General features: G+C 34.9%; 2 protein-coding genes across 12 annotated transcripts in view; both read left to right on the forward strand.

The window, feature by feature from the left end:
• The window catches only part of dtnba (dystrobrevin, beta a), a 32,690-nt gene extending 12,548 nt beyond the window's left edge, over window positions 1–20,142 (forward strand). For 3 of the 5 annotated variants that reach the window (XM_088002173.1, XM_088002175.1, XM_088002174.1), the window contains 20 exons: window positions 1,441–1,523; window positions 1,626–1,706; window positions 1,804–2,017; window positions 3,392–3,477; window positions 4,485–4,639; window positions 4,769–4,868; window positions 5,725–5,891; window positions 6,647–6,771; window positions 7,565–7,636; window positions 8,327–8,404; window positions 9,911–9,998; window positions 10,080–10,159; window positions 11,250–11,363; window positions 12,470–12,566; window positions 12,794–12,814; window positions 13,726–13,879; window positions 14,067–14,156; window positions 14,263–14,310; window positions 16,041–16,072; window positions 16,455–20,142. In XM_088002173.1, coding sequence (XP_087858299.1) covers window positions 1,442–1,523; window positions 1,626–1,706; window positions 1,804–2,017; window positions 3,392–3,477; window positions 4,485–4,639; window positions 4,769–4,868; window positions 5,725–5,891; window positions 6,647–6,771; window positions 7,565–7,636; window positions 8,327–8,404; window positions 9,911–9,998; window positions 10,080–10,159; window positions 11,250–11,363; window positions 12,470–12,566; window positions 12,794–12,814; window positions 13,726–13,879; window positions 14,067–14,156; window positions 14,263–14,310; window positions 16,041–16,048 — 1,860 coding nt within the window. In that variant the 5' untranslated portion in view covers window position 1,441 and the 3' untranslated portion in view covers window positions 16,049–16,072; window positions 16,455–20,142. The remainder of the gene's footprint in view (window positions 1–1,440; window positions 1,524–1,625; window positions 1,707–1,803; window positions 2,018–3,391; window positions 3,478–4,484; window positions 4,640–4,768; window positions 4,869–5,724; window positions 5,892–6,646; window positions 6,772–7,564; window positions 7,637–8,326; window positions 8,405–9,910; window positions 9,999–10,079; window positions 10,160–11,249; window positions 11,364–12,469; window positions 12,567–12,793; window positions 12,815–13,725; window positions 13,880–14,066; window positions 14,157–14,262; window positions 14,311–16,040; window positions 16,073–16,454) is intronic. The other 2 variants (XM_088002176.1, XM_088002177.1) reach the window with 2 other exon arrangements.
• A 4,626-nt stretch (window positions 20,143–24,768) lies between these two features.
• The window catches only part of LOC106926993 (DNA (cytosine-5)-methyltransferase 3A-like), a 56,164-nt gene continuing 56,002 nt past the window's right edge, over window positions 24,769–24,930 (forward strand). For 2 of the 7 annotated variants that reach the window (XM_015002241.2, XM_088002171.1), the window contains exon 1: window positions 24,769–24,921. The gene's annotated coding sequence lies outside the window, so the exon portion shown is untranslated. The remainder of the gene's footprint in view (window positions 24,922–24,930) is intronic. The other 5 variants (XM_015002235.2, XM_015002237.2, XM_015002238.2 and 2 more) reach the window with 3 other exon arrangements.

The raw sequence follows: 24,930 nt of genomic DNA on the forward strand, positions 1-24,930 counted from the left end.
TTTTTCCAGTAAATTGCCTTTTTTAAAAGTCTATATACGCTTATCAGCGATTAATCGATTACTAAGTTACTTGACGATTATTTCAATAATCAATTAATCACGATTAATCGTTACAGTTTCAGCTATTTTATTACAATATGCGAATAGTTTGTGCTGTTTAGATTTTTTAGATACCACAGTTTATATTGACTATTACTTCTAAAACCTCTAATTGTTGATTCATTTTTCATGTTTTTTCAAGGCTTTCTTTTTTTAAACATTTTAATAATTTAAGTTCAAAAGTATCAATTTTCTTCTGCTGGTGCAGGATTGTTGTTGGGGATTAATCTAGATCTTCATAAATTACTGTAGTAAACAAAACCTGGACTTTTTCTGAGCTTTACCAGTTTTGGAAATCTGTCATCATGTAGATTAGAGTTGCTTAGTTTGTCACTGTTTAAATAAATAAATGGCTTATTCTTGACTAAACTTGACAATATTTTTAGCAACTGTTAAAAAGTGATTTGTAATTGTGAGGAAGTGAAACAAGGAGTTTTTATTTTGTGTGGAAGAAGGACAAAGCCTCCTGGGAAGCCTTCAAATCCTCTCAGGAATGTGTGTGAGTGAGCTGGGGGTCGACTTGTCACCACATTGTACAAAGAATGCAGATATTTGTCTGCGACTGTCTCTTCTTAGCTACATGTTGAGCTTTTTCTTTCCTCAATTTAGCTTTTTTATTGTTTTCTCATAGCGTTCCTTGTTTTTCCTTCTTTCAGAACAAACTAGTTTCCTTCTGTTCTTGTTAATGTGTTTATTTACTCAACTTTTTTAACCAACTGTCTTTAAAATGAAAGAAATATTTACAGTGATGGTTTTTCTTGTGTTATATTTGTTTAAAGAAATACAAATTGTATTTAAATGAGTCCAACCTCTTTAGTTTAAAAAGAAAACCATGTTGATGCAGTCCTCTAACCAGTCTGCCCAGACAGTTGGATTGGTTATACTGGGACAGCGCTGCCAGTCCCAGTGTTTCCACTCAGTCTGCATATCTCATTCATTCATTCATTCATTCATTCATTCATTCATTCATTCATTCATTCATTCATTCATTCATTCACCAATATATGCATGTATTAATCTATTTATTCAATCCTTCATGAGGATTTGAATGTAATCTGTGCATTCATACATTTATGGATTCATTCATTCATCTATAGATTTATTCATTCACCTATGTATTCACCTTTCATTCACTTATTCATTCACTCGTCTATGCATTTATTTAATCATTCATCCATTCATTCCTTCATGAATTTATCATTTCATTTGTGCTTTCATTCATTCATTCATGCATTCATTCATTCATTCACCCTTTGTGAACTGATTTTCTGCAGTTTTTCCTCCGATGTGGGACGGTGATTGTTTTCTCTAGTTTTCTGGACCGTTTTCCTGTTTCTGTAGGATGGTGATGGCGGAAGGAGCCCAGAGAGACAGAGGGAGGGCAGCGCCAAGAACAGAGGGGAGGCAGATATTTGTGGAGCTCGGTGAGAATAATAATCTATTATTTCTATTTCTCCCTTGAAGGATGTTATGAAATTATTTTTTGCCAGATGAATTAAAGTTTTTTGTGTCTGATTTTTCCGCAGGGGAACAGAACTTTGATTCCATTTGTCTCTCTACATATCGCACCGCCTGCAAGCTCAGATTTATTCAGAAAAGATGCAACTGTGAGCGTCATCATGGCCGACTATCCTTCGGTTACATTTTAAGACTTTCTTACAAGAGGAGAGGAAGCTAACTGATGCTGTGTCTTCCTCCTCCCAGTGCATCTGATCGACATTTACAACGTGATCGAGGCGGTGCGGGACGCCGGGCTCAACGCCGTAGAGCTCAACGCCGGGATCTCAGTTACCAGACTGGAGAACCTGGTTTCCTCCCTGTTCAACCAGCTCAGCAAACGCCTTCCCACCACACACATCATCAACCCGCAGGAGAGCACCGTCCTCCTCGTCGAGTTCATTCTGGCCGCCGTTGACTGGTAACCTGTTTACATACAGCAGCATGTCACTGGTAAAATCTTTCCAGTGTGGAAATGAGCTCAAAAATTCATATTTCCCATCAGCCACTTGAATTTCAGCATGATGGACATTTTTCAAGATGGCTGCCGTTTTTGAGCATTTTTGTCTAATTATTGCCGTCAAATTCCACCCAGTTCAATGGATGAACTTTATGTTGCATCATATGTTGGTTATGCTATTCATACAACTTCACAGTAACCATATGTAGCAAAATCAGATGAAGATGAGTGACACAGACTGAGACAGTTATCTTAATGTTTAGCGTTAGCTTCTGCTACTTTTTCTTTTTTATTGGTTTAATGTTAGCTTCTGCTAATATGTTAATATTTAACACTAGCTTCTACTTATAGTTTTATGCATTTAGCATTAGCTCCTAGTGATTTTTTTTACTTGTTTAGCAGTTTGGCTTTAGCTTATGCTAATATTTTTTATGTGTTTAGCATTAGCTTCAATTTACTCTTTTACTTGTTTAGCAGTCTAGCATTAGCGTCTGCTAACATTTGTATGTGTTTAGCGTTAGCTTCTCCTTATATCCTTATGTGTTTAGCAGTAGCTTCCAGTAATATTTCTGTTGATATTTTCATGTATTTAGCATTAGCTTTGATTAATATTTCTATTTGTTTAGCATTAGCTTCTGCTAATATTTTTAATGTGTTTAGCATTAGCTTCTGCTTACATTTCTGTGTTTAGCAGTAACTTAGGGTAATGTTTTAAATGTATTTAGCAGTTTAGCGTTAGAGCAACTAAGGTTCTTGTTTAGTGAATTAGCGGCTAATGAAGCTAACGTTTTGGTTAGCTGTGTCCATCTCTGGCACCTCCTGCTGATTTTGCTGCTAACATATATTCTCTGTTACCATGGTGCCCATTTTGAAAAATGTCCACCAAAAAAAGGAAACACAAGATAAAGAAAATTTACATCATTTCTATGGTTCAAAATATGTCAGCTATTATTTGGCACCAAATATATTGATCTAATTGGCATCTAAATTTAGTGTAAAAATAAATTTTCTGTGACTATCTTGAAAACTCAAGTTTATCAGTAAATATGATTTCTGTGGCTCTAATTAAGTATGCTTTGACACTAAAAGTATTCACCTTTGATAAATATTTGCAAACTTGGTGCAAAAATAAATTTACCTTCTTGTAAAACGGCGGCCATCTTGAAGTTTTTGGTGGCTAACGTTTTTTGTTTTTTCTTCAAAAATGAAACATCTGGAAACATCTGTGCCAAGTTAGGTTCTTGTGTCCACATGTGGAATATTTTGCTGAAATATTCATTTATCTGCTGCACTAATATGCAAAAGCTAATTGTAAATATGTTGCTATCGTTCTAGTGAGCCAGAAAGCCGTCTGACCGTTCTGTCTGTTAAAGCGATGCTCTCTATACTTTGTGGAGGGAAACTGGTGGACAAACTGCGATGTGAGTAGAAATCATTGTCTACTTTCTGCTCAAAGGGTTCAAATAACATTTAAAAACATTTAAAAAAATAAAATTTTGATTCTGTGTATGATGATTTTCAGACGTAATCACCCCATAGTTTTACTAATAAACTCATTTTACAATGGTGGCGGTTTGGAGAAACCTAAATACACAAAAGGCAAATGTCTTTGATACTTGACAGCTGCAGTTCTTTCGCTCGCTGTGTTTTTTTAAACACCCAAAACATTAGAAATGAAATTATTTTTCATCTGTTTTTGATTTTTTTGTTTTTAATTTACATTAATTTTTTATTCTACTTCAAACTGACAGATGGATTCTATTCAAGTTATTTTTTTAATAAGTCTGCCAGTAATTAGACTTGGGTGATTAATTTCAGTTAATCCTTGATTTAAGAAGGGGGTTAAATAATTCGTTCTGCTGATTTTTCCTTTAATAAATGAACTCATTTATTGTTGGATTAACTCAAATCACTTTAATCTGGATCTTTTAAATGTGATAAAAATAATAATGCATTAGTGACAAACAGAAGAGGATAAGGGCCACTGGAGAGTAAAAAGAAATCAGATCTTTTTTCTCAGAATTGAGACTTTTTTTCCTTAAATTTTAGACTTTTTTTATTCTGACATTAATTTTAGATTTTAAACTTTAATCTCAGAATTTGAACTTTGATCTTGTGGCTCTTTTTCTTAGAATTTGGAGATTAACCTCAGAATTCTGACTTTTTTCTGAGAATTTGAACTTTAATCTCTGAATTCAAACTTTAATCCCTGAAGTTGGACTTTAACCTCCGAATTTTGAAATTTTTCTCTGAATTCAGACTTTTTTTTCTAGAATGTTGCGCTTAATCTTGTGATGTCAGACTCATTCTCTGACTTTATTGCCAGAATTCTTAGGAAACGGGTCATAATCTGTTTTTTGGCCCTAACCCTCCTCCATACACACATCTGTTATATCCATAATAATATTCATCATGTTTCTGCCTGTAGATGTGTTTTCTCAGGTTTCTGACTCAAAGGGAGTCATGGTTCTGTCCAAGTTTGACAGTTTTCTAAGAGAGGCTCTCAAGCTGCCCACTGCTCTGCATGAAGGACCGTCCTTCGGATACACACACACCGTGGCTCGCTCCTGTTTCCCACAGCAGGTACACACACTTCACTCATCTGGGTTTTGTTTCTCAGAGATTAGTTGGAGTTCCTGACAAAGGAAAAAAAGAAAGATGGGACAATGTTTGGTTGTTAAATGTCTCAGCGGTTTTTCATATGTTTTGTAGAAACGGGTGATGCTCAACATGTTCCTGGACATCATGGCTGAGCCTCCGGAGTGTCTGGTCTGGCTGCCGCTGATGCACCGCATGGCCAATGTGGAGCACGGTACAACTTACGCAAAATCAGACACATTTAATCCAAGCATTAAATTTCAGGAATATTTAAAGAATAGATTCATTTACATTACAAAAACACTCAAATGACCATATCGGCCCAATTATGGAGAGCTGCTTCATTCAAGATTAAATTGATAAATACTCCATCAAATAAATAATTGTACCACTGAAATAAAAACTAAATATTGAAAACTTTTTTTTGTTTTACGGGGAGCTGACTTTGTCAATCAGTTTTACATTTTTATTTATCTTTATTTCAAATGTATTCATTTCAGGATTTCTTTGTCTGTACTTATAACCTCGTGTATTTGAACTTAAATAAATGACATAAAAAGACCTGGAAATAATAAACAGAGTAAATCTACAATGTATTGATGTTAAATTAAGCACAAATGGCTGAACTTTTCTCATTTTAATGTGGGAAGTATATATATATTTTAATGCAGATCCTTTGTTACAAATAATCAGGTGTATATGTTATTATATTTCAGGCAATAAAATGCTTATTTTCTTATCTCAAATAGGAATTTAATTGTTTATTTGCGTTTTTTAAATATATTTTTAATATTGTATACAAAAGGCTTAAGTGGAAAAAATGAATGTGCTAATTTTTTATCCAATTAATCGTCAAATTAATCACTAAATTTATCGATAACAGCACCATTTTTTGTGTCTAAATAGTAAAAAATATGAACTTAGTTTATTAAATTTAAGGCATTTTTAACAGAACCTTTCTGTTGCTTAATTGGTTTTTTTTTTATATACAAAATTTCATTAATTATTTTAGTTTTTTATCATATTTATTTTGGTTTTGTTTACTTCTAAAAAAAATTTTTGTTTTTCAGTCTATCATCCGGTTTCCTGCTCCTATTGCCGTAGCAACGGGATCACTGGCTTCCGCTACCGCTGCCTCCGTTGCCGCGGTTACCAGCTGTGCCAGAACTGCTTCTGGCGTGGAAATGCCAGCGGCTCTCACAGCAACCAGCACCAGATGAAGGAGCACTCCTCTTGGGTGAGTCCCGGTGCGATTACTAACGTCTCACACCAGGGGGCGCTCTCTGGAGAAAAACAATGCAGATTATTTAATCTCGCTTCTTAAAAAAAAAGGCAGATTCAAGTGTTTGGTGAAAAAGTTGTTTATGTCTACATTTTATAGTTTTTTTCCAGTTTTTCCTGCTTGTCTGTTGGAGATCCAGTAGATTGGAGAGTAAAATGATTTCAGCAGAGAAATGATGAATTTAAAGATACAGAATGGGAGTTAAATTATTCATAACAAAGTCCTGACTCATCGCATTAATGCCTCGGTTTCAAGGATAAATGTCTCACCACAGCAGCTTCCTGCTCAACACATTCAGCAGATTTATGTTTAGTTTTCAGCCTGAATGACGTTTTAGTTTATTTTATTATTTTATTTTTACCTCCTCCATGTTTTTATTCTTTTTCTGTTTTATGTTCATGAAATAATTTCTTGCTTTTCAAATTCATAAAAGTCGTATTAGAAGTTTTAGTCATCTAGAAATGAACGGAATCTGATTCCATCCATCCATCCATCCATCCATCCATCCATCCATCCATCCATCCATCCATCCACCCACCCACCCACAGATGTGTTTTTAACATAAATTATAAATTGCATACATGTCTTCATTTATACTTTTAATAAATATAATAAATCCAGATATTTTCTAACTGATGGCGATAATAATTTTCAAAGGAAAGATGGCGGTGACATGTACAAAACAGTTTTTTCTTTCCTTTTTTTTGCAGAAATCTTCTGCGAAGAAGTTTGGTCGCGCCCTGAGCCGGACGCTGGGCTGCGTGTCGTCAAGGGAACCGCCCCACCCGATTTACCCCGAGGAGCCTGAGCGGACCCTTGACCTCACCAACATCGTGTATGACCTCACAGCAGCGCCACACGTCTTTAACGTAGAAGCTAAACAACAAGCATTAAAAACTGCATTTACTTTGTGTTGCACGTAAAAGTTAGGAGCAGATCGTCTCTGTTTTGTAACAGTTGGACGACTGAAAAAGTGCAGTTAGTGTGAACTTACTGAACACTAGCGCTGAGACAGTTAATCAGGATGGATCGATTATTGCAGAAGTCAGTAAAGCAGACATTAGAAAATATTGGAGGAGTTATTTTATTTAAGAACAAAATAATTTGCTTTCTGGTTAATTAGTAGACTCCTGAGCAACATGAAACATATTCATATGCTAATAGGACATTCAGATAGGACTGATAGAGTCGCAGACCCTCCTCTCTGAGCGAAATGCTCTAGTCGCTCCGCCCTCTTGGTGGATCTTTGCTGTTTGATTGTCCAAACGGCTGCAGACTGGGTCGTTACAGACCTGCAGGCGTTATACTCAGGGAGCCACATATGTGAGTATAATAATGATCGTTGTGAAGACTTACTTTTTAAATTGGTTTCTACACAGATAATTTCCAACTTTGTGCATTTTCTTCCCCTCTTTCTTTCAGTTTTCTCTCCCTCTGCCGATCTTTGGCCTGTCTGTGTTTGCTCAGACTATATAACGATTCGCTGTTGCATGAATGCACTCAAAACCACGTGACTTTCTGTGTGGGTATGAGAGTGTGAGAGAATGTGTGTGTTTTCTGAGAGGGAGGTCTATGCTTTTAAACTGCTGATGTCGAGGCCTTTATGGTTATGCATGTTTGTTATTCAGCCCCTCCAGACCAGTTGGGAACACCAATGAGGCCATGTTGCTGTCTTCAGCGGTACCAGAGTCGTCCAAGAGGTAAAGAGTGACACAGAGTAGAGAAATATTAACTTCACTGTTTGCTTTCTGTTTGGCTATCAGGGTTAAAACAGTCGAGCTGATCAGTCCCTCCAGGAGTTGATCTTTTTCACTGATCAAAATCACTGATTTGTGGAGCTAATTTAGACATTTCTGCATAATATTTTTTAATATTTACACATATGTTTGAGGGTAAATGTGACTTTTTGTTTGATGGATTATTACTTGACATCAAGTAAACCAGAGGAACCAGTATAGTAGAAGTCAGTAATACTGCCACCTGCAGGTGGGAGTTAGCATTACATACATACGTCTGACCATTTTGGTGGGAATTTTGCAGTAAACTCGCAATTTAAGCATTATAGTAAAAAGATGTGGGGATCTGTTGATGTTGCATAAACATGGAAAAAACAATACAATATTATTTAAGCACACAACTGTTACGTTAAAGGTTTTATTTATGTATTCCTCTGGAGTCCAAAGGGCCACATAAGTAGCTACAGTGTGCCAAAAAATATTAGAAATGTTCTTTTAAAGAAATTATTTAGAAAAAGTTCTATTTAACATGATGTAACCCATCCAATCTATTGATTTTAATCTTGCATTCTTAGAAATAGAAGATCAAATCACTTAAAATTGTAAATGAATGAACTGGAGGGATTCTGACCATCCGTTTCTCTTTCCACCCAGCTTGGCAGCAGCTCAGAGGATGAATGAGGAACACGCTCTGATTGCAGCGTATGTCAATCGACTGCAGAGCGGCCCCTGGTGAGAGAAGCACCAACACACCAGCGAGGGTTGGGACAGGAGTTTACCAGTAATCAATAACTAAAATAATCATTAGTTACAGCCCTATTTATGTGTAACTTTTCAGCAACATGTAGGAGCTTGTTTTAAGTCAGCATTATTGATTTAAAAAGTTCTAGTTATAGTGGCAGATTATTTCACTTTTAACGAGACATTTTTCCCATCTTGTAAGTGAAATAATCTCAGTGGAGCTGGTATTATTTGCTCTAGAAACTAAATAAAAATGTAAGGTTTTGTGTTTTTGCAGTATGCAAATGATTATTTAGGTTTAAACAGCAATGGGTGAATTTTTCAGAAAGAAAATTATGAATAAAAATGTGAAAATAAAACCCTATTAATTTATATCCACTTATACCTCTATAGTAGTCTTTCTCAAACTGTGGTCCTCGGCCGCCCCCTGGTGGCCAGCAAGGTACTGCATGTAAACGACCGTTTATTTGCCGTGACGTCAGTTCAAAGTGCGACGCTACAGCTAGCTTACCGGAGGATTAAAAAAAAAAAAAAAAAAAAAAAGCTTACCGGAGGATTGTGTTTAAAAATAGTAGTGAATAAATGGTTTAAAACCGGGTCACTCACAAGAAAAGCTGAAGATACCGATGGAAAGAAAACAACGTCAGGATTACAGAGGAAGCTAAGTTATAGCTGCGGAGAGATTTGATGCGTCATTCACGAACGATTCGATTCTTTTGAACGGTCTCCAGACTCAGAGGGAACAGCTCTTTGTTTTTACAACTTTGCTGCGTATTTTGGTCTGCTCACACGTGAACAGCAGAAGATTTTTGTTTGACCTTTTTTTTTTCATTGTGTTTCTAAAGTTACAGAGATGTCTGTAATTTGCGTCCATTCATTTCAGTCAGGTGTGAAACAGCAGGAAATCACCTTAGGAACATTTTCTATAGATGATAAAACAGGCTAATGAAGCCTGAATGTTAACATCTTCATTTAGGCTAAATTTGGAATCGACAAATGGCCCTGAAAATATTCAAATTAGTTTTCTGGGTCAAACGGGGGACAACGATTAAGTGCCCAAAAGTTTCAGGAAGTACTTCACCTACTTCTAAGGCTCAGGAAGAGGGATACAAATCCAGAAACACTTGGAAGTGCTGGGAAATTAACTTTAATTAAATAAAAAAACAAACAAACAAAGTTTCTCTTTTAGACTTTGATTAGCTTTTGAGCCTTATTATGTTAACTTGTTTTTACCAACCAAACAATGATAATTATTTTAACAATCGATTATTCGATCAATTGTTCTAACGATTAATCGGTAAAAAGGCACATTCTGCAAATTTTTCCATTTAGCCACTTGCGTCTTTTATATACAATATTTCATCAACTACCTTTTTTTTTTGTCTCCAGTTAACAACAAATTATTTACTAAATCAGTTGACGATTATGTCAATAATCGGTTCATTATGATTAATCAGATTAATCGTTTGAGCCCTAAGCCAAATGTTTGTGTTTCAGTGGCGTTGACAGTCCCGGCAGGCAGGATGAGGAGCACAAACTTATCGCTCGCTACACGTCTCGACTGGCAGAGACAGAAAGCACAGGGGTGAGTGAGAAATAATCGACTAAAATGGATCAATACAACGTTTTTTTTATTAATGAAGAAAGTGATGTGTGTGTGTTTCAGATGATTCCAACAAGGAGCATCAACTTTGATGTGAACAAACAGAAGAGGGAGCTCATCGCTCAGCTGGAGTGCAAAAACAGGTACAGATGTCGTTGGAGTTAAACGTCTTGCCTTTTGTCCCATTACAACCACAAAAACATTTACTTTGGTGTTATGATAAACCAGATATTGTAAAGTGGAATTAAAAGGTTTAAAATTATAATACAAATAAAAGCCTAAAGTCTGGAATCAATTCAGTTACAGTGAAAATTATTCACACCTCAGTACATGTAAATATATTTTTATTCAACTAATAGAATAGAACATACCTTATTCATCCCTAGGGGAAATTTATTAACTGACAACCTACTTCATAAAACAAAAAAAAAAAACAAATATAACAAAAAGAGCTCAAATTTATTAAAATATATATATATATATATACCTAAGAGTGATTTAAGTAATTCAGTATGGCTGAATATAAATAAATAAATAAATAACAAGATTGCACATGCAAATATGTTAAAATATAAAATATATAAATGAATGCAAAGAAAAGTTTCTTTAAGTTACTCAGAGTTAAGAAGTTTGTTTCTGGTGTAAAATGGATTATCACTTTGAGAAAATATAATTTAATTTTATGTGCACTGAGATATTTGCACGAGAATCTGTTTTTGCAGTGCGCAGATTCTCCATCACATTTTACTGCATCCAGTCAGAAGAAACATGTTGACAAAAGTAAAGAATTACTTTCAATCTGCCAGTTTTTAGAAAGATAAAGCAACATTGTTCTTGACTGAAAAGTATCGTCTACACTGCAAAAACACAAAATCTTACCAAATATTTTGATATAGTTTGTAGTGTAAATATATTTGCACACTTGAAATTAAACAAGACTAACTTAGAAGTAACTTTTCATCAAAATATAGGAGCTTTATTTAAGTAAATAACTTCATAATATTGATGACAAAGTACAGGACATTTTTCCATATTATAAATTATAAAAGTAAGATTTTGTGATTTGCAGTGTATCATTACCTCAGATGGGGATTTTTACTGTTTGGTCAGAGAAGTAAGCTTCCATACATGTTTTAGTTTCTTAATGTTTTAAGTGAAATCTGGAGGAAGCTGTGGAGGTGTGTGTTTGAGAAGCTGCCCGGTGCTGACCAGCGTGGTTTTCTCTTTTCCCAGAGAGATCTTGGCAGAAATCAAACGTCTCCGTGCCGAGCATGACGCAGCGTGTCAGCCGAGCCCAGAGCGGTGCAGCACCAACCCGGCTCTCCTCGCCGAGCTGCGGCAGCTCCGGTAACAAAAACACACGAGCTTTTAATCATGAAACATTTATTTTTTATCTGAACGTTTGGCTGAGATGTTTCCAAATTACAATTTTAATTTAAAGAATTACTTTTTTGGTCAGATTTGGCAAAAAGTTTTGTTTATATTTGCAGCCCAGAGGGAGAGTAGCTTGGGACAGATGGCAAGGGCAGGTGGTGGATTTTCCTAAAAAAAACATAAACAAAAAAACATGTTTCTACTTTTTAGTTTTAAAAAAATAAATTAAGAAAGAAGAAATGCTGGTTGGTGGGTATTATTTTGGTAAATAAATCATAGTTAGCATCAGATAGAGGTAATTTAGCTTTTAAAATTAACTTTTTTTTCCAAGGTCAGTTTTTAAATGAGTAGTTTTTGCTAAAATGTGCTGTAAAGCCGCCACTAGGAGGCGCCAAATCAAAGATTTTGTTTTTTTAAGTTGACATTCATTTTTTTAACCTTAGGATTGATACAATTTAAACAGATGAAGCTATGCCACTCCAGGAGTTTTGGGTAAAAACATATTTACAAACAAAGATATTTTTTATCTTTGATGCAAAATGTATATATTTTTTGTTCAGTTTTAATTTAGTTACTGCTCTGAATATGTTGTTTTTTCCAGCAAATGGCCTATTTTCTGTATATTTTATACGCTAGTTAATGATTAATCAATTGCTAAATTAGTTCAATATTTCAGTAAGTGATTAATCACGATTAATTGTTAAATATATCTGTGATTCTTGTTTTCTTTTCTCTTTTTTGTTCATTTACTATAAGAATAAAAGGTAAGAAATCTTTAAAAATGTGATTCTGCTGCTTTATTGTGGAAAAGTTTGTACTTTGACCTCCTAATTATTTTCATAAAAAATCCTAATTTTAGCTTCGAAAAAGTTTATTTTTTAATTCTTATTGTGACATTTCGTGTTTTGCATCCATTAATTATCTTCGTTAGACACTGAATTCTCCTGTTATAAGAACATTAAGTTGAAGGTGCAGCTGGTTTCCTGTCTGCGTTTGGGTTTTTCCAGCCCTCAGTGACTCTTTGTGCTGGGATTATTGACTCCTGTGACGGTAACGAGGTGTTGCTTTGTGTGTCCCAGACAGAGGAAAGACGAACTGGAGCAGAGAATGTCGTCTCTGCAAGAGAGCAGGAGGGAGCTGATGGTGCAGCTGGAGGGGCTGATGAAGCTGCTCAAGGTGACACACAGTCTAAATAAAGACCTAATGATGCCTCCGCCATGTTGTAGAGGACAAAGTTTCCCTACTTCCTCATATTTCCTCATTCCTCCTTGGTGTAACACATTCCTAACTTCTTTTTCCTCCTTTTTAATTTCACTTTTTTGAGCTCTGATTGTCTGACCTTTCCTTTTTCCATCCTTTTTTCCTCCTGTCTGTTTCTGGCGGCCATTGTTGTGGCCCTGTAGGATGAGGAACAGCGACAGGCAGTAAGTTTATGCCCGTTTTGTGTGACAAACACTGAAGTAAAACTGGGATTCACATCAGATAATTTCAAATAAGCTGTCTTTTTGAGAAATACAGCTGCATCCCAGCTAGGGTCGAAACGATTAATCGGATCAATCATGATTAATCAATTATTAAAATAATCCTCAAACTAATGTAGTAATTGATTAATCATTAACTGGAGTATAAAGACAAAAAGAAATTCAATTATCAAGCTAAAATTGTGCAAAAAATACATACATATTGCATTTAAGATAAAAAAAAAAAACTTTGTAAATTTGTTCTACCAAAAACTCAAGTAGCTTAGTTTTAGCTTCACCCTTTTTTGACCTTTCTCTGTGAAGAAGATCCATTAGCCATAATTTTCCTACGCAATTATAAAAAAAAAAAAATGCTAGTTTAGTTGCTAGTCACTTATTTAGAAAAAAAGAGTTGCTAGATTTGTGTCTAGTTATTTTATTAAATAAAAAAAGAAAAGCTGTTAGATTTGTTGCTAGTTGCTTATTTAAAAAAAAAAGTTTTTATATTTGTTGCCAGTTATTTTTTTGAGAAAAAAAAAAAAGATGCTTTTACCCAGTGAAAATAGTTCAAATAGTTTGGATGTACTTTTTTCTCTCTTACCCGTTTATGAAAAGTTTCTGTTTATATCTTTAAAGAGATGGAAAGCCCCGTTTGGCCTGTTCTGCTTTTGCATTTTGCACACAGGTTTGTGATGCATTTCTGTTCTGTAGAAAAATACATAAACCTTCAGATATCTCACAAACGAGACATTAAGATTCATGAAAAGCCTTATGAAAGCCTGATGTTATCATCATCCTCCATGTCCCCTACGGGGCTCCGTAGTTTTAAATGCAAAGTGTTAAGTGTTTTTTTGGATTTTGATGATGATCCGCAGGCGCAGGCGGCCGGTTCTTCTCACGCCTCCCCGTCTCGACCCAGCCCGTCCGCCGTCCGCTCGGTCGGCGCTCCGTCTCCTCACGCTCACATGTACCTCCCTCAGGACTCCCTCGCCGGGGTCGGAGGTGACGTACAGGAGGCCTTTGCTCAAGGTGAGACTGGACTTTTTTTTACCTGAAAGTGAAATAAACTCCAAGGATTGTGTTTTACAACATGATTTTTTGTAAATAATAATATTAATGAGATATTAATATATCTATATCTTGCTGAAAAGTTACTTTTGAGTTAATTTTGTCTTGTTTCCAGTGTTCAGATGAATGAACATGTTGATGTTTTTAGGGCCGAGGAGGAACCTGAGGAACGACCTGCTGGTCGCCGCCGACTCCATCACCAACACCGTGTCGTCGCTGGTCAGAGAGCTGCACTCCGGTCCGTTATCCGTTCATTCTGACACGAACAGCTCAACATTTAGTTTAGTTTCTCTCCAGTATGTCATAAAACACTTTTCAGCTTCTGATGTTTAACATCTGAACAGATGAAGGCCGAGAAGAAGAGGAGCGGTTGCTGAATGGGAAAGACAGAGGTAAGTTAATTATTTCAGTTATTTTTGTGTTTTCTACTAAGGCAGACTGGAAAAATATTTAATTTTTTAAAATCTTTTTCTTAATGCTTTCCTTCTTTTGTTCTTTTCCATCTATTTTCTTTTCTTGTGTTCTCTTTCTCTTCTGTTTTCTTTCTTTCTTTTTTGCTTCCTTCCTTTCCTTTTCCTTGTTTCTTCTTTCTTTGTTCTTTGTTTTCTTTCTTTCCTTCTTCCTTTTTTCTTATGTTCTCTCTTTTCATTCTCGTTTTTAATTTATTTCTTTCACTTTCTTTTTTCTTTTGTTCATTCTTTGACTTTTTCTTTTCTTTTTCATTCCTTTTCCTTTAATTTCTTTTTTCTCTATTCATTCATTCATTCATTCATTCATTCATTCATTCATTCATTCATTCTTTTCCGCCTTCCTACCTCAGTAGTTTAAATATGCAGAAATGGTTCATTATAAAAAGCTGTTATTTTTAGGTTTTTGCAGCATCCAGTCACTCATGAATCTTTTTTATTGTTAGTAATTATTAGTAAATATTTTGGGGGAACTTTGAGTCCAGCAGCTCGTTGCAGAACTCCACTTTATTATCCACTTCATTAAAAACACCTGGCTGGACGGGAAGGACTTTGACATGATTTTTCTCCAGATGCTCCAACAAGCTGAAGTCAACGGCTGCTTGTAATAAATGACCAGGTTTATGTTTCTGAATGTAGCTGAAAGGAGGTAAACAGCATGAAGACAATTCGCTTTGCAAAGGGTGTAGACCAGTGAGACTTGAAGATCAAATTTCTCCGGCTTGTTTTGCATATTTAAAACTGGTTCTGGTTGCTGTTCTTTCTCCACGTGTCTGCAGTTTGTCTGCAGCCTCTCTGTGTGTAATGAGCTTCGTTAACATGCCTTCTCGTTAGCCGCGCTTTATGGAGCCGCTCCTTTTTAACAAGGGCCGACCCCCTGCAGAGAAGTGCCAGATCCACTTCCTCGTCTGCGCCCTCGCTGTTCATCATGATGCTAACCTCCAGTTAGCGACGACAACCTGACTACATGCTACATGCAAACTGTTTGCATTCATTGTTTCAGGACAGAAAAGATAAAAAATAATGATCCAAAACAACCAAAATAGCTGCTTCCTAAACATAATGACAGCTTTGGAGGGTTTTAACACAGTTTGTAACGTAAACATCCGAAGAAGAAAGTCGGAAAATTTTGAGGAAAAAAGTTATAAAGAATGAATCTCGTACAGTTTTATTGTCATTATTTTTTATATATTATGACTTTATTCTTGCATTTTTACGATTTTATTCTAATTTTGTTATAACCTTATTCTCGTAATATTAGGACTTTATTCTTGTATCAGCGTAACTATTGTACGATTTTATATTTCAACTTTATTTTGTAATATGTGGACTTTATTCTGGCATTACACATTTTTTTATTTTATTACGACTTTATTTTCGCATTACAACTTTATTCAATTTTTTTCTTTACCTTACTCTGATATTATGCATTTATTCTCATAAAATTTAAACTTTATTTTTGTAAAACTTTATTCTCTTATTAGTTAAAGTTTATTCTTTTAATTTATTTTTTTCTTCTTAGTCTTTCTGTAATTCTCTGTCCTATTGTTCACATCTCTTGGAGGCAAAATACATTTTAATTTCTCTTATTATTACAGTTTCTGTTTATTTCCAGGTTGCTCTGCTCTTTATTGAAAGTTTTATTTCCTGTTTAGCAGGTTAAAAAGCTGGCAGGAAACGGGAAACAGTAAGTAAACTCACACAATCTTCTTTTTTTAGACAAACCTCTCCAGAAAATACAAGTGATTTTAGTTCATTTTAATTGTTTGACATGATTTTGCACATTGTCAAGTTATAAGTTGAAACAATGTGAAGGTGTTATTATTTAACCCCACAGTTTTAATTAGAAGAAGCAGAAACAAAGTGAATTATTTGATGTTTTTTCTGATCTTGTGCAGGCCTTTCCAACCAGCTGCTCTGGTTTTTATTGAGGGAAAAGTTCAGAAAACAAAGAACAGAAATCTTTAAGAAACAAACTGATGATCTTTCTTGATTCTCAAACATTTAAAGTGCAATTTTGCATGTTTTAAAGTTGGATTTTGTGTAACCTTGTGATAATTTCTCCTCAGACGAACCGGTGTTTCATTACTGCCAAAGATGACTTTAACGGTCAGCAGTGGGAGGAGTCGATCTTCTACGCCAATCAACCAATCACGATGCTGGACACCAAACGACCGCCGCGGGTCTCTACTGATGTATAGTTGTGATTTTTGTGTGTTTTTGATTTGATCTTGCTTGATCCGATGGGGAATCTGAAACCCGCTGATGAGTACTGTAGCATGTTTATTTGGAGGAGGAAGGAGGTGGAGGAAGTGAGAGGCAGGACGCGTCTGGGAAGGATTTTTTTATGGATTAGAAAGATGATGAAGAGGAAAACTGGAGGGAAAAAATGAAAGTTGAAGAAGAGAAAGGTGACCTGATAAAGTTTGAGCACTGTGTGCTTCATATTTATTGCTTTGATTTGTTTTTTTTGCCCTGTATTCATTCAGTTTGACAGCTTTATATGTATATGAGAGTAGTCAGATCCTGCTGAGACGTTTAAGTTTTAGGGGACTAAATCCCACCAAGTTCCCACATATTGTTGAGATAAACAATAAAATGTACAAATATGTAGACGATGCAGCTCTTCCCCGAACTGTCTGGACAGAAACCAAATATTAGTGGTTCTAGCACTGTGAAAGTGAACTTTAAAGGTGACCTATTATGCTTCTTTGAACATGTCCATTTCATTTTGTCTTGGTCAGCTCTGACTATTTTGAGCTCCTGTTTTAGGGCCTCCTGTTACTTTAAATCCAAATAAGCTGCTGCTGGCCACGTTTACACGCTCTTGAAAAAGGCTGCGAACTGATGTGCAATTATACAACCATACATATTTGAAAAGCAGACATGGAGTCTTCTGCACAACCAACAAGAATGCAGCAGGTGGTTTCTGTATGGCAAGTCAACAACAAAACACATTCAGCAGACATTGTACAGCGCATACAGTGGTAAAAACAGTTGGGTTGCTAGGTAACGGTGCAGTGTGACTCAGTAATCAGGAGGTTTTTGAAACGGCTCATTTTCCAGACACCAAAAAATATCAACTTATTTCCAAACAAAAAGCTGGATGTTTTCTTTAAAACTCTTTTGTTGTTTTTAGAAGCAGCTGAGACCCAAATGGAAGAACAAAAACATACAAAATGTGAATTTTGCATAATAACTCGCCTTTAATAAATCATGGCTGGTGATTTGTTTTCCAACTTTTACTGATTTTTGTCTGAAATAAATTGGGCTGGGCGATAAATCAATCAAGTTTTTGGTTTTTGAAGGTTTAATTTTGGAAAAAAAATAAATTTCACCTGTGCACTCGTTGGGTTTCCATATTTCAGAGTGATGTCATCACGTTGAGGGCGGCCATCTTGTTTAGCAAGCTTGTTCTGCAGCTTCTATTTGTTCTGACTTTGAATTCAGGTCAACTCTACGATGGATTATTAAAGCCAGGCTAAGATTTTTGAAAATTAAATAATAAAGTCGGAATTTTACCAGAACTACAACCCAAAAAATTAAAAAATTAAAGTTTTTCCTAATCTTTTTTTTAGCGCATCAGTGTTAAATTATAAGCGATTGTGCAAACAACTGAGTCTATTTAAAAAACAACTGATAACTAAGCTCTTTTTCTCATTGAATCAACTTTTTTGTTGTTGTTGCAATTTTAAGATATTTTTCTGGTAAAATTGCATATTTTTTCACTAACATGACTAAAAATTCTCATTGTCTGGCCATAATTCTCTGTTGTATAACTCAGAGATCATATGACTGAATTAAAGCCACTTTTTGAAAATATTTAAAATCAAATCTGTTGTGAAATATTCAAAGATTTTATCCTTTATCTATATCGCCCAGCCCTAGAAACTGTTTCAGATGGAGCCATGAGTGCAGCTTTGCTGTGTATTCTGGTACTGCAGTCAAAGAGGAGCTATTTGATTACTGTGGTGTGTGTGTGTGTCTGTGCGTGTGTGTGTCTGTGCGTGTGTGTGCGTTTTATGTACATTATGCGTGTTTGTTTCCTCAACCATCATGTTCTGTAAAAGCAGCAAAATCTGAAATATTTACCTTGATAACTTGAAGAATTACAAAAGTATTCACACCTCTTAAACGTTAATGGAAACTGTATTGACTTTGACTAGACCATTTTAACACGTACATTTGGTTCCAACCCATCCTGTTGAGGCTGGTTGTGTTTTTAGCGTCGTTGTGTTGCAGTGACCTCTCCCTCAATCTCGTGTGTTTTACAGATTAATGATGCTGCCAACACCGTATTTCTGCCTGCACTACAAAAACACAAAATCTTACCAAGTATTTTTGGTCTAGTTTCAACTGCAAATATCTTAGTTTTGTCTGATTTGAATTCTACTAAATTATAAGTAACTTTTCAGCAAGATAAAGGAGCTTGTTTAAATAAATAATTCCTTAATATTGATGAAAATGTTCCAGTTTCTACAGCAAATTATTTAACTTGCAACATATGGAAACTTTCTGGAAGTAGAACTTTTTCACCAATATTAAGGAATTATTTACTTAAAACAAGCTTATATATCTTGTTGAAAAGTTACTTGTAAATTAGTTTTGTCTTATTTAAAGTGAACTAAGATATTTACACTAAAACACGACCAAAAGTACTTGGTAGGATTTTGTGTTTTTGCAGTGTGTTTTGATTTGTCAGTTGTTCAGTTTCAGTCAGAAATGTTTGAAGGAGTTTGGATGCTTTTGTAAAACACTGTAATTATCTGGTTTAGATGACTTCATCTTAAGTTTGGACTCAAATTTAATGTAACAATCCTTCAAAATCACTTTAAATGTTTTTCTTCTTGAATCAAGTCCTTCTGTGACTCTGAACTAATTCATTAGGTCGACTCTGTGTGAAGGGATTCTCTGATCTAAAGCCAAAGCTTTTCTATTTTTTATTTTTGCATTAATTGTTCAGGTTTTGAGGCTTTCTCTGAATTCACACACATACCCTGACGGTAGGGCTGAGATATAAAGAATATTAATTTATTATTGTTTCTTTTCATTTGACAGCAAGTCATTTTGGTTATATTGTAAATGCAATCTCAGCTGTTGTATTTGTACTTTAAGGGTTTGCTAAAACAAACATGAAAAATTAGCTTTTATTGAACAAATCTTAAATTATTTAGAAGTTGTAGTTAGGTGCATTTAAATTTTTGATGACTAAAGCAGCAGTCTGACATCCTGTACTTAGTATCAATTCTGTAATTAATGTCTTTTAGTGTCTAAAAGCTACCTGGCTAAGCCAACTCCTTACGTTGCTGTCTTTGTTTTGCTTTACGTAAAATATAAATGAGTTTCAGCTGTGGTGATGTAGAATTACACCCATAAACCCAAAAATGCAAAAAAGAAAAAGCCAAAGATGTTTTGTTTCATTTCACTCGACACGTTTCAGAGCTTTAGAGCTGAAATCCCAACATCTTAAATTTCTGCAGCGGCTTTTCTTCGGTTTTCTCCGGCTGTTTTTGGTGCTTGCAACCGGGATCGTCACGTTTCCAGTCCGCACAGCCATCGACCGACTGTATAAATGACTCCGCCGACAAACAAGGCCGTGTTTCTGCATGCATGTCCAACAGTGCCTGAGAGTCTGAGGAGACGGGCTTGCCCTGACATGAAACCGTAAACACCTCCAGCTCTGAACCTGCTGGAGCAGAGATGAGTGAAAAGTGTGCATCTGTGTTTCATCTGCAATAAATAACATTTATCGACAAACTTTGTGACTTGTGGTTTTGATTCAAGGCTGCGCAGCGACATGGAAACGTCGGGTTTGTCATGAATCTCTTGTTTGGAAAAATACACAGCAATCAAGTTTTGGATTTTAGTTTTATTTTGTTGTGACTGAAGTTAAATAAAACAAAACTTCTCTCGTTTTAGGTTGTTTAGAATAACCAAATTATTGCTATTTGTTAAACTCCAGAAAACATTTTTTTTTCTTTTATAAGTTTCTTTGTATGTTTAGCATTTAATTTGAGCCTTAACATGATTTGTTTGTATTGTTCCAATGTATTAAATATTTATTATAAGCTATGTGCAATAACTCATAAGTTGGCTTATATTTTAAATGTTAAGCAACATCACTGAAATCTGACCTTTTTTTTAAATTATTTTATTTGACCAGTCACGCACTGCAAAAACATAAAATCGTACCAAGTATGTTTTTTGTCTACTTGCTAGTGCAAATATCTTAGCACACTTAAAATAAGACAACTAACTTACAAGTTATTTTCAACAAGATAGAGGAGCTTGTTTTAAGTCAATAATTTAATATCGATGAAAAAGTTCTGGTTCCATTGGCAGATTATTTCACTTATAACAAGACATTTTTCCCATGTTATAAGTGGAACTAGTACTTTTTACCAATATTCAAGAATTATTGACTCTAAACAAGCTCCTACATCTTGCTAAAAAGTTACTTATAAGTTAGTTTTGTCATATAGTGTAGTAAGATATTTGCACTAGAAACTAGACCAAAAATACTTGGTAAGATTTTGTGTTTTTGCAGTGGCTGTACAGTGAGTGTTTGAGAGACATTTCAAAACAAAAATGTTTATATATTCTAGTTTCCTTCCTCCTGCTGTGGAGTACGATCACAACACATTAATGACGGTAAAGTGTTGTAAATCCTAAAATTGCTAGACAAAGTACTAAATAATATAGTCATTTTTCATGCAAAATGCCTAAAAGAAAAGCTGTTCTGCACACAAACTCCATAAAAATTCACACAGATGCACAGACTTTCACATTTGGTTTCTCATTATTCTGGATTAGTGGTTCTCACGATTCCCCTGCTCTTCTTCCAGAGGTCAAATGTGGGTTCTGAGGATGTTTTGAGGACGGGGGGTTGAGCCATTGTCTAAACAAAGATTACTGAGGTTGGCCTGTTATTAGTGACCTCCCTGTTGGTTATAAATAACCCCCCATCTCACCACCTCCAACACTAACGCACAGTGACATGGTGCCGTTATGACCCGGCGTAGTAAAGGTCACCCTTCCCTGCTTAGAGGTCAATCTGAGTTGAAGCTCTTCCAATGAGAAATAAAAAAAACTTTTCTGTAGTTCTGTTGGTATCCCAAGATTTTGATTGCATGACTCATTCTTATGCATTTCTTTACATTTTATTTGTGGTTTATTTAGTGGTAATTTAAAAAAACACACACAAAGTCTTACCAAGTTTTTTTGGGTCTAGTTTGTAGTGCAAATATCTTAGTCCAGTAGAAATCAGACAAAACTAACTTACAAGTAACTTTTTAGTAAGATATAAGAGTTTGTTTAAAAGCAAATAATTCCTTAATATTGATGGAAAAATGGCTAGTTCCCCTGGCAGATTACTTCACTTATAACATGGGGAAAATGTTTGGTTATACATGAAATAAATTACCTAAAACAAGCTCCTATATCTTGCTAAAAAGTTACTTTTAAGTTAGTTTTGTCTTATTTCAAGTGCACTAAGATTTTTGCACTATAAACTAGACCAAAAGTACTTGGTAAGATGTTGTGTTTTTGCAGTGAACACACAATATTCAAGATATTAGGCCTGAAACGAATCAGACTTTTCCACATTAAAGCAGCAAAACCAAATTTGTTAGCCTTTATTCGTATCGCAATAAGACTATGTTAACAATTAAGACAAAACAAGCGTGAGTTAGGGCGGAAACAATCATGATTAATCAATTATTTGAAATAATTGTTAGCTAATTAAGAACTCACTGAAAAAACCCCGTCATATTCAGAGTAGTAATCAAGCCAAAACTGAACAAAGATATATGCATTCAAGATTAAATTAAAAGTATTTTTTAGCTTCAGATGCATCCTTTACTAACAAGCATACTCTAATGGAAGGCTGTGATATTGCATTTTAGGCAATAAAATGCTTAAAAATAATAATAATTTGCATCTTTTAATGTATTTCTATGGCATAAAAATGGCTTAAATAAAAAATACACTGTTGTTTTTTTTGCATCTTTAATAGTAAATAACATAACAGTATTCAAGACATAACGGCTTGAGGAATTTATATACAATTTCACAATTTTAAAACTTGCAGTCATGTGGAAGCGTAAAATATGAGGGTTTGGAAAAGAAAAAAGAAAAAAACAACTTTATCTTAGAAAAAAATTCTATATTTTCTTTAACTCAATAGTTTAGAAAAATGTAGAAATACAAATGATCTAAACTGGTCAACAGCTTTAAAATCTGGTTATTCAAAACTTGTTTTGAATAATTCTTGGCAGCATAACTCTGCATTCAAACAAAGACTTTTCTGGTCTTATCTCACAGATGCCTATAAACGAGGAGGCTGTAAAAAGAATCATGATAAATTAAACAGCTCGTAAAAGAAAGTATGCCTTTATAGAGGAAGCTGTAATTGTAAAAATAAAAAAAATGCTGTAAATTAATAAAATTGCACTCATAAAACCATGTAGTGATAATATTTGATATTGAAAACACCCACTTAATGTTATTGTAGTCATAAATACCAAAACTGAAGAAGATAAAGTAGCTTACTGCTACTTAAAATCAACAACTCCTTGTGTGATTTTACATGTTGTCTAATGTAAAGGCAGGTCCTGATATAAACTCCTGCTGCAGACTCTCTTCAAAAAATTTAATTTGTTTCTTTGAATGCAAATAAACTGATTATATTTCCTCCTCTTCCATTTTAAAAAAATATACCTTTTTGCAGAAGATGGTAAAGACAGGGGCGGTGGTAGGCTGTTTGGTGCCTTGGGCCAACATGCGCCACCGTGACATAATTTTGATTCCCATAAAACATCATAGAAATTTAAAAAATATTTTATTTGAAAAAATTATTTGCAGGCAGAGGTATACAATACGAATACAAAAAATGAATACTTTTGAAAATTAATGCTATTGAAATTAAACTGCACCATTCGTCAAATATTTATGTAATTATGTGTACTAGAGGTACACATTATTGCGCAACTGTCAATTAACACATACATTTTTTCTTTTAATAAGATAGTTTACACTATTGCACTTCAAGAAAAAAATTAATTTGCACATTGTTAAAAAAAAGTCTCACCCTTTTACTACTTTTCAAACAAGAAATAGGTTACAGATTTGTAGAAACTTTACTAGTGTGGCAACTCATGACGCCCTAAAGGAGAAGCCGCCCTGGGCATCTGCCTACTTCACCCACAACAGAAATGGCTACTGATTATGGTGAGTATTTTGAGAAAACTGTGAGAATTTAGAGATTAAAGTGGGAATTCTGAGATGTAAATGAGAATTTAGAGATTAATGTCAGATTTTTTTGTGGCACTAAGCTTCTTCCATACTATTCTTCATATCAGATTATCTAGACTTGCAAAAATGCCTCTGAAACAATAAAGTTTCAAACAAAAGATCTTCAGATGTCTCAAAACGTATTCTTAATGATCAAAATCAAGAATTTTTTATCTGTTAAGCAGGACAAACCAGAAGTTAGTTTTAATGTTTGGGGGTTTGAGAGTTCCCCATAATATGGCAAGCTGTTAGTATCAGTGATTACGTGTACTTAATTTATTCCTCTTTACGAGGAGGATTTTTTCAAATCTACAAGCTGCATCCCTGGGGCATGATAATAATAAACTTCAGAAAGAAAATACAGAAGTGGAAATAAAAAATCAAACAGTTTTGACTACTGAAGCCCAGAAATGTTCATGTTTTGTTTTTTTTTAGTAAATTTCCAACTTTTCAAACTCAAATATGTCCGAGTTTTGTTCCCCTTGAAAATGTCTGAGATTAATCTCAAATTTTCAGAAATTTTCTAGAATGTTTTTTTTTTTACTTTTCACACAGAAACTTCCTATTTTTTCTTATAAGATCACAAAATTTGAGTTTTTGCCAGCTTTTTTTGATTTTACAAGCTCAGAAACTTACTATTTTTTCTTATAAGATCACAAAATTTGAGTTTTTGCTAGCATTTCTTTGATTTTACAAGCTCAGAAATTTCCTTGGTTTTTCTTGAAAATTTCTGAGATTAATCTAAATATTTCTGAGTTTTCTGGCAGAAATTTACTCTTTTTGTATCTACCATAGTCCTAATTCACACCTGAGTCATATTGAACCAAAAAAATAAAAACGGTTGGGCACAAACAGTTCATTAAACCAGAGGCACTATTGTACATTTATAGCGAATAGAAATTAACTGTGTTAAAAAGAAATATTTGTGTCGAAGTTTACATTTTAAGAACATTTTAAGGTGTTCGTTAAAAACATGTAAAGGGCAGCCACACTTTGAACACCCCTGATTTAGAACACGGTATCAATCTACATCTCATTATTTGTCCTAACGGCTTGCCATACTGCGGCTCGCGAAAGCGAGGTTGTGCGCGCGAGAGGACGCGGCTGCGCGCGCGCGAGAGCGAGGAGGGGGGAGAAGAGAGTGAGAGTGGGGGAGAGAGAAAGAGTGAACGACAGGGAAGCGTGGGAGAGAGAGCCACGACCGTGTGGGGCGACTGCGTGGGCGGCTGAGGGACGGAGGACACGGTAAATATA

Source organism: Poecilia mexicana, unplaced genomic scaffold (assembly GCF_051168715.1).
Source record: "Poecilia mexicana isolate PSO_F unplaced genomic scaffold, ASM5116871v1 scaffold_21, whole genome shotgun sequence".
NCBI lineage: Eukaryota > Metazoa > Chordata > Actinopteri > Cyprinodontiformes > Poeciliidae > Poecilia > Poecilia mexicana.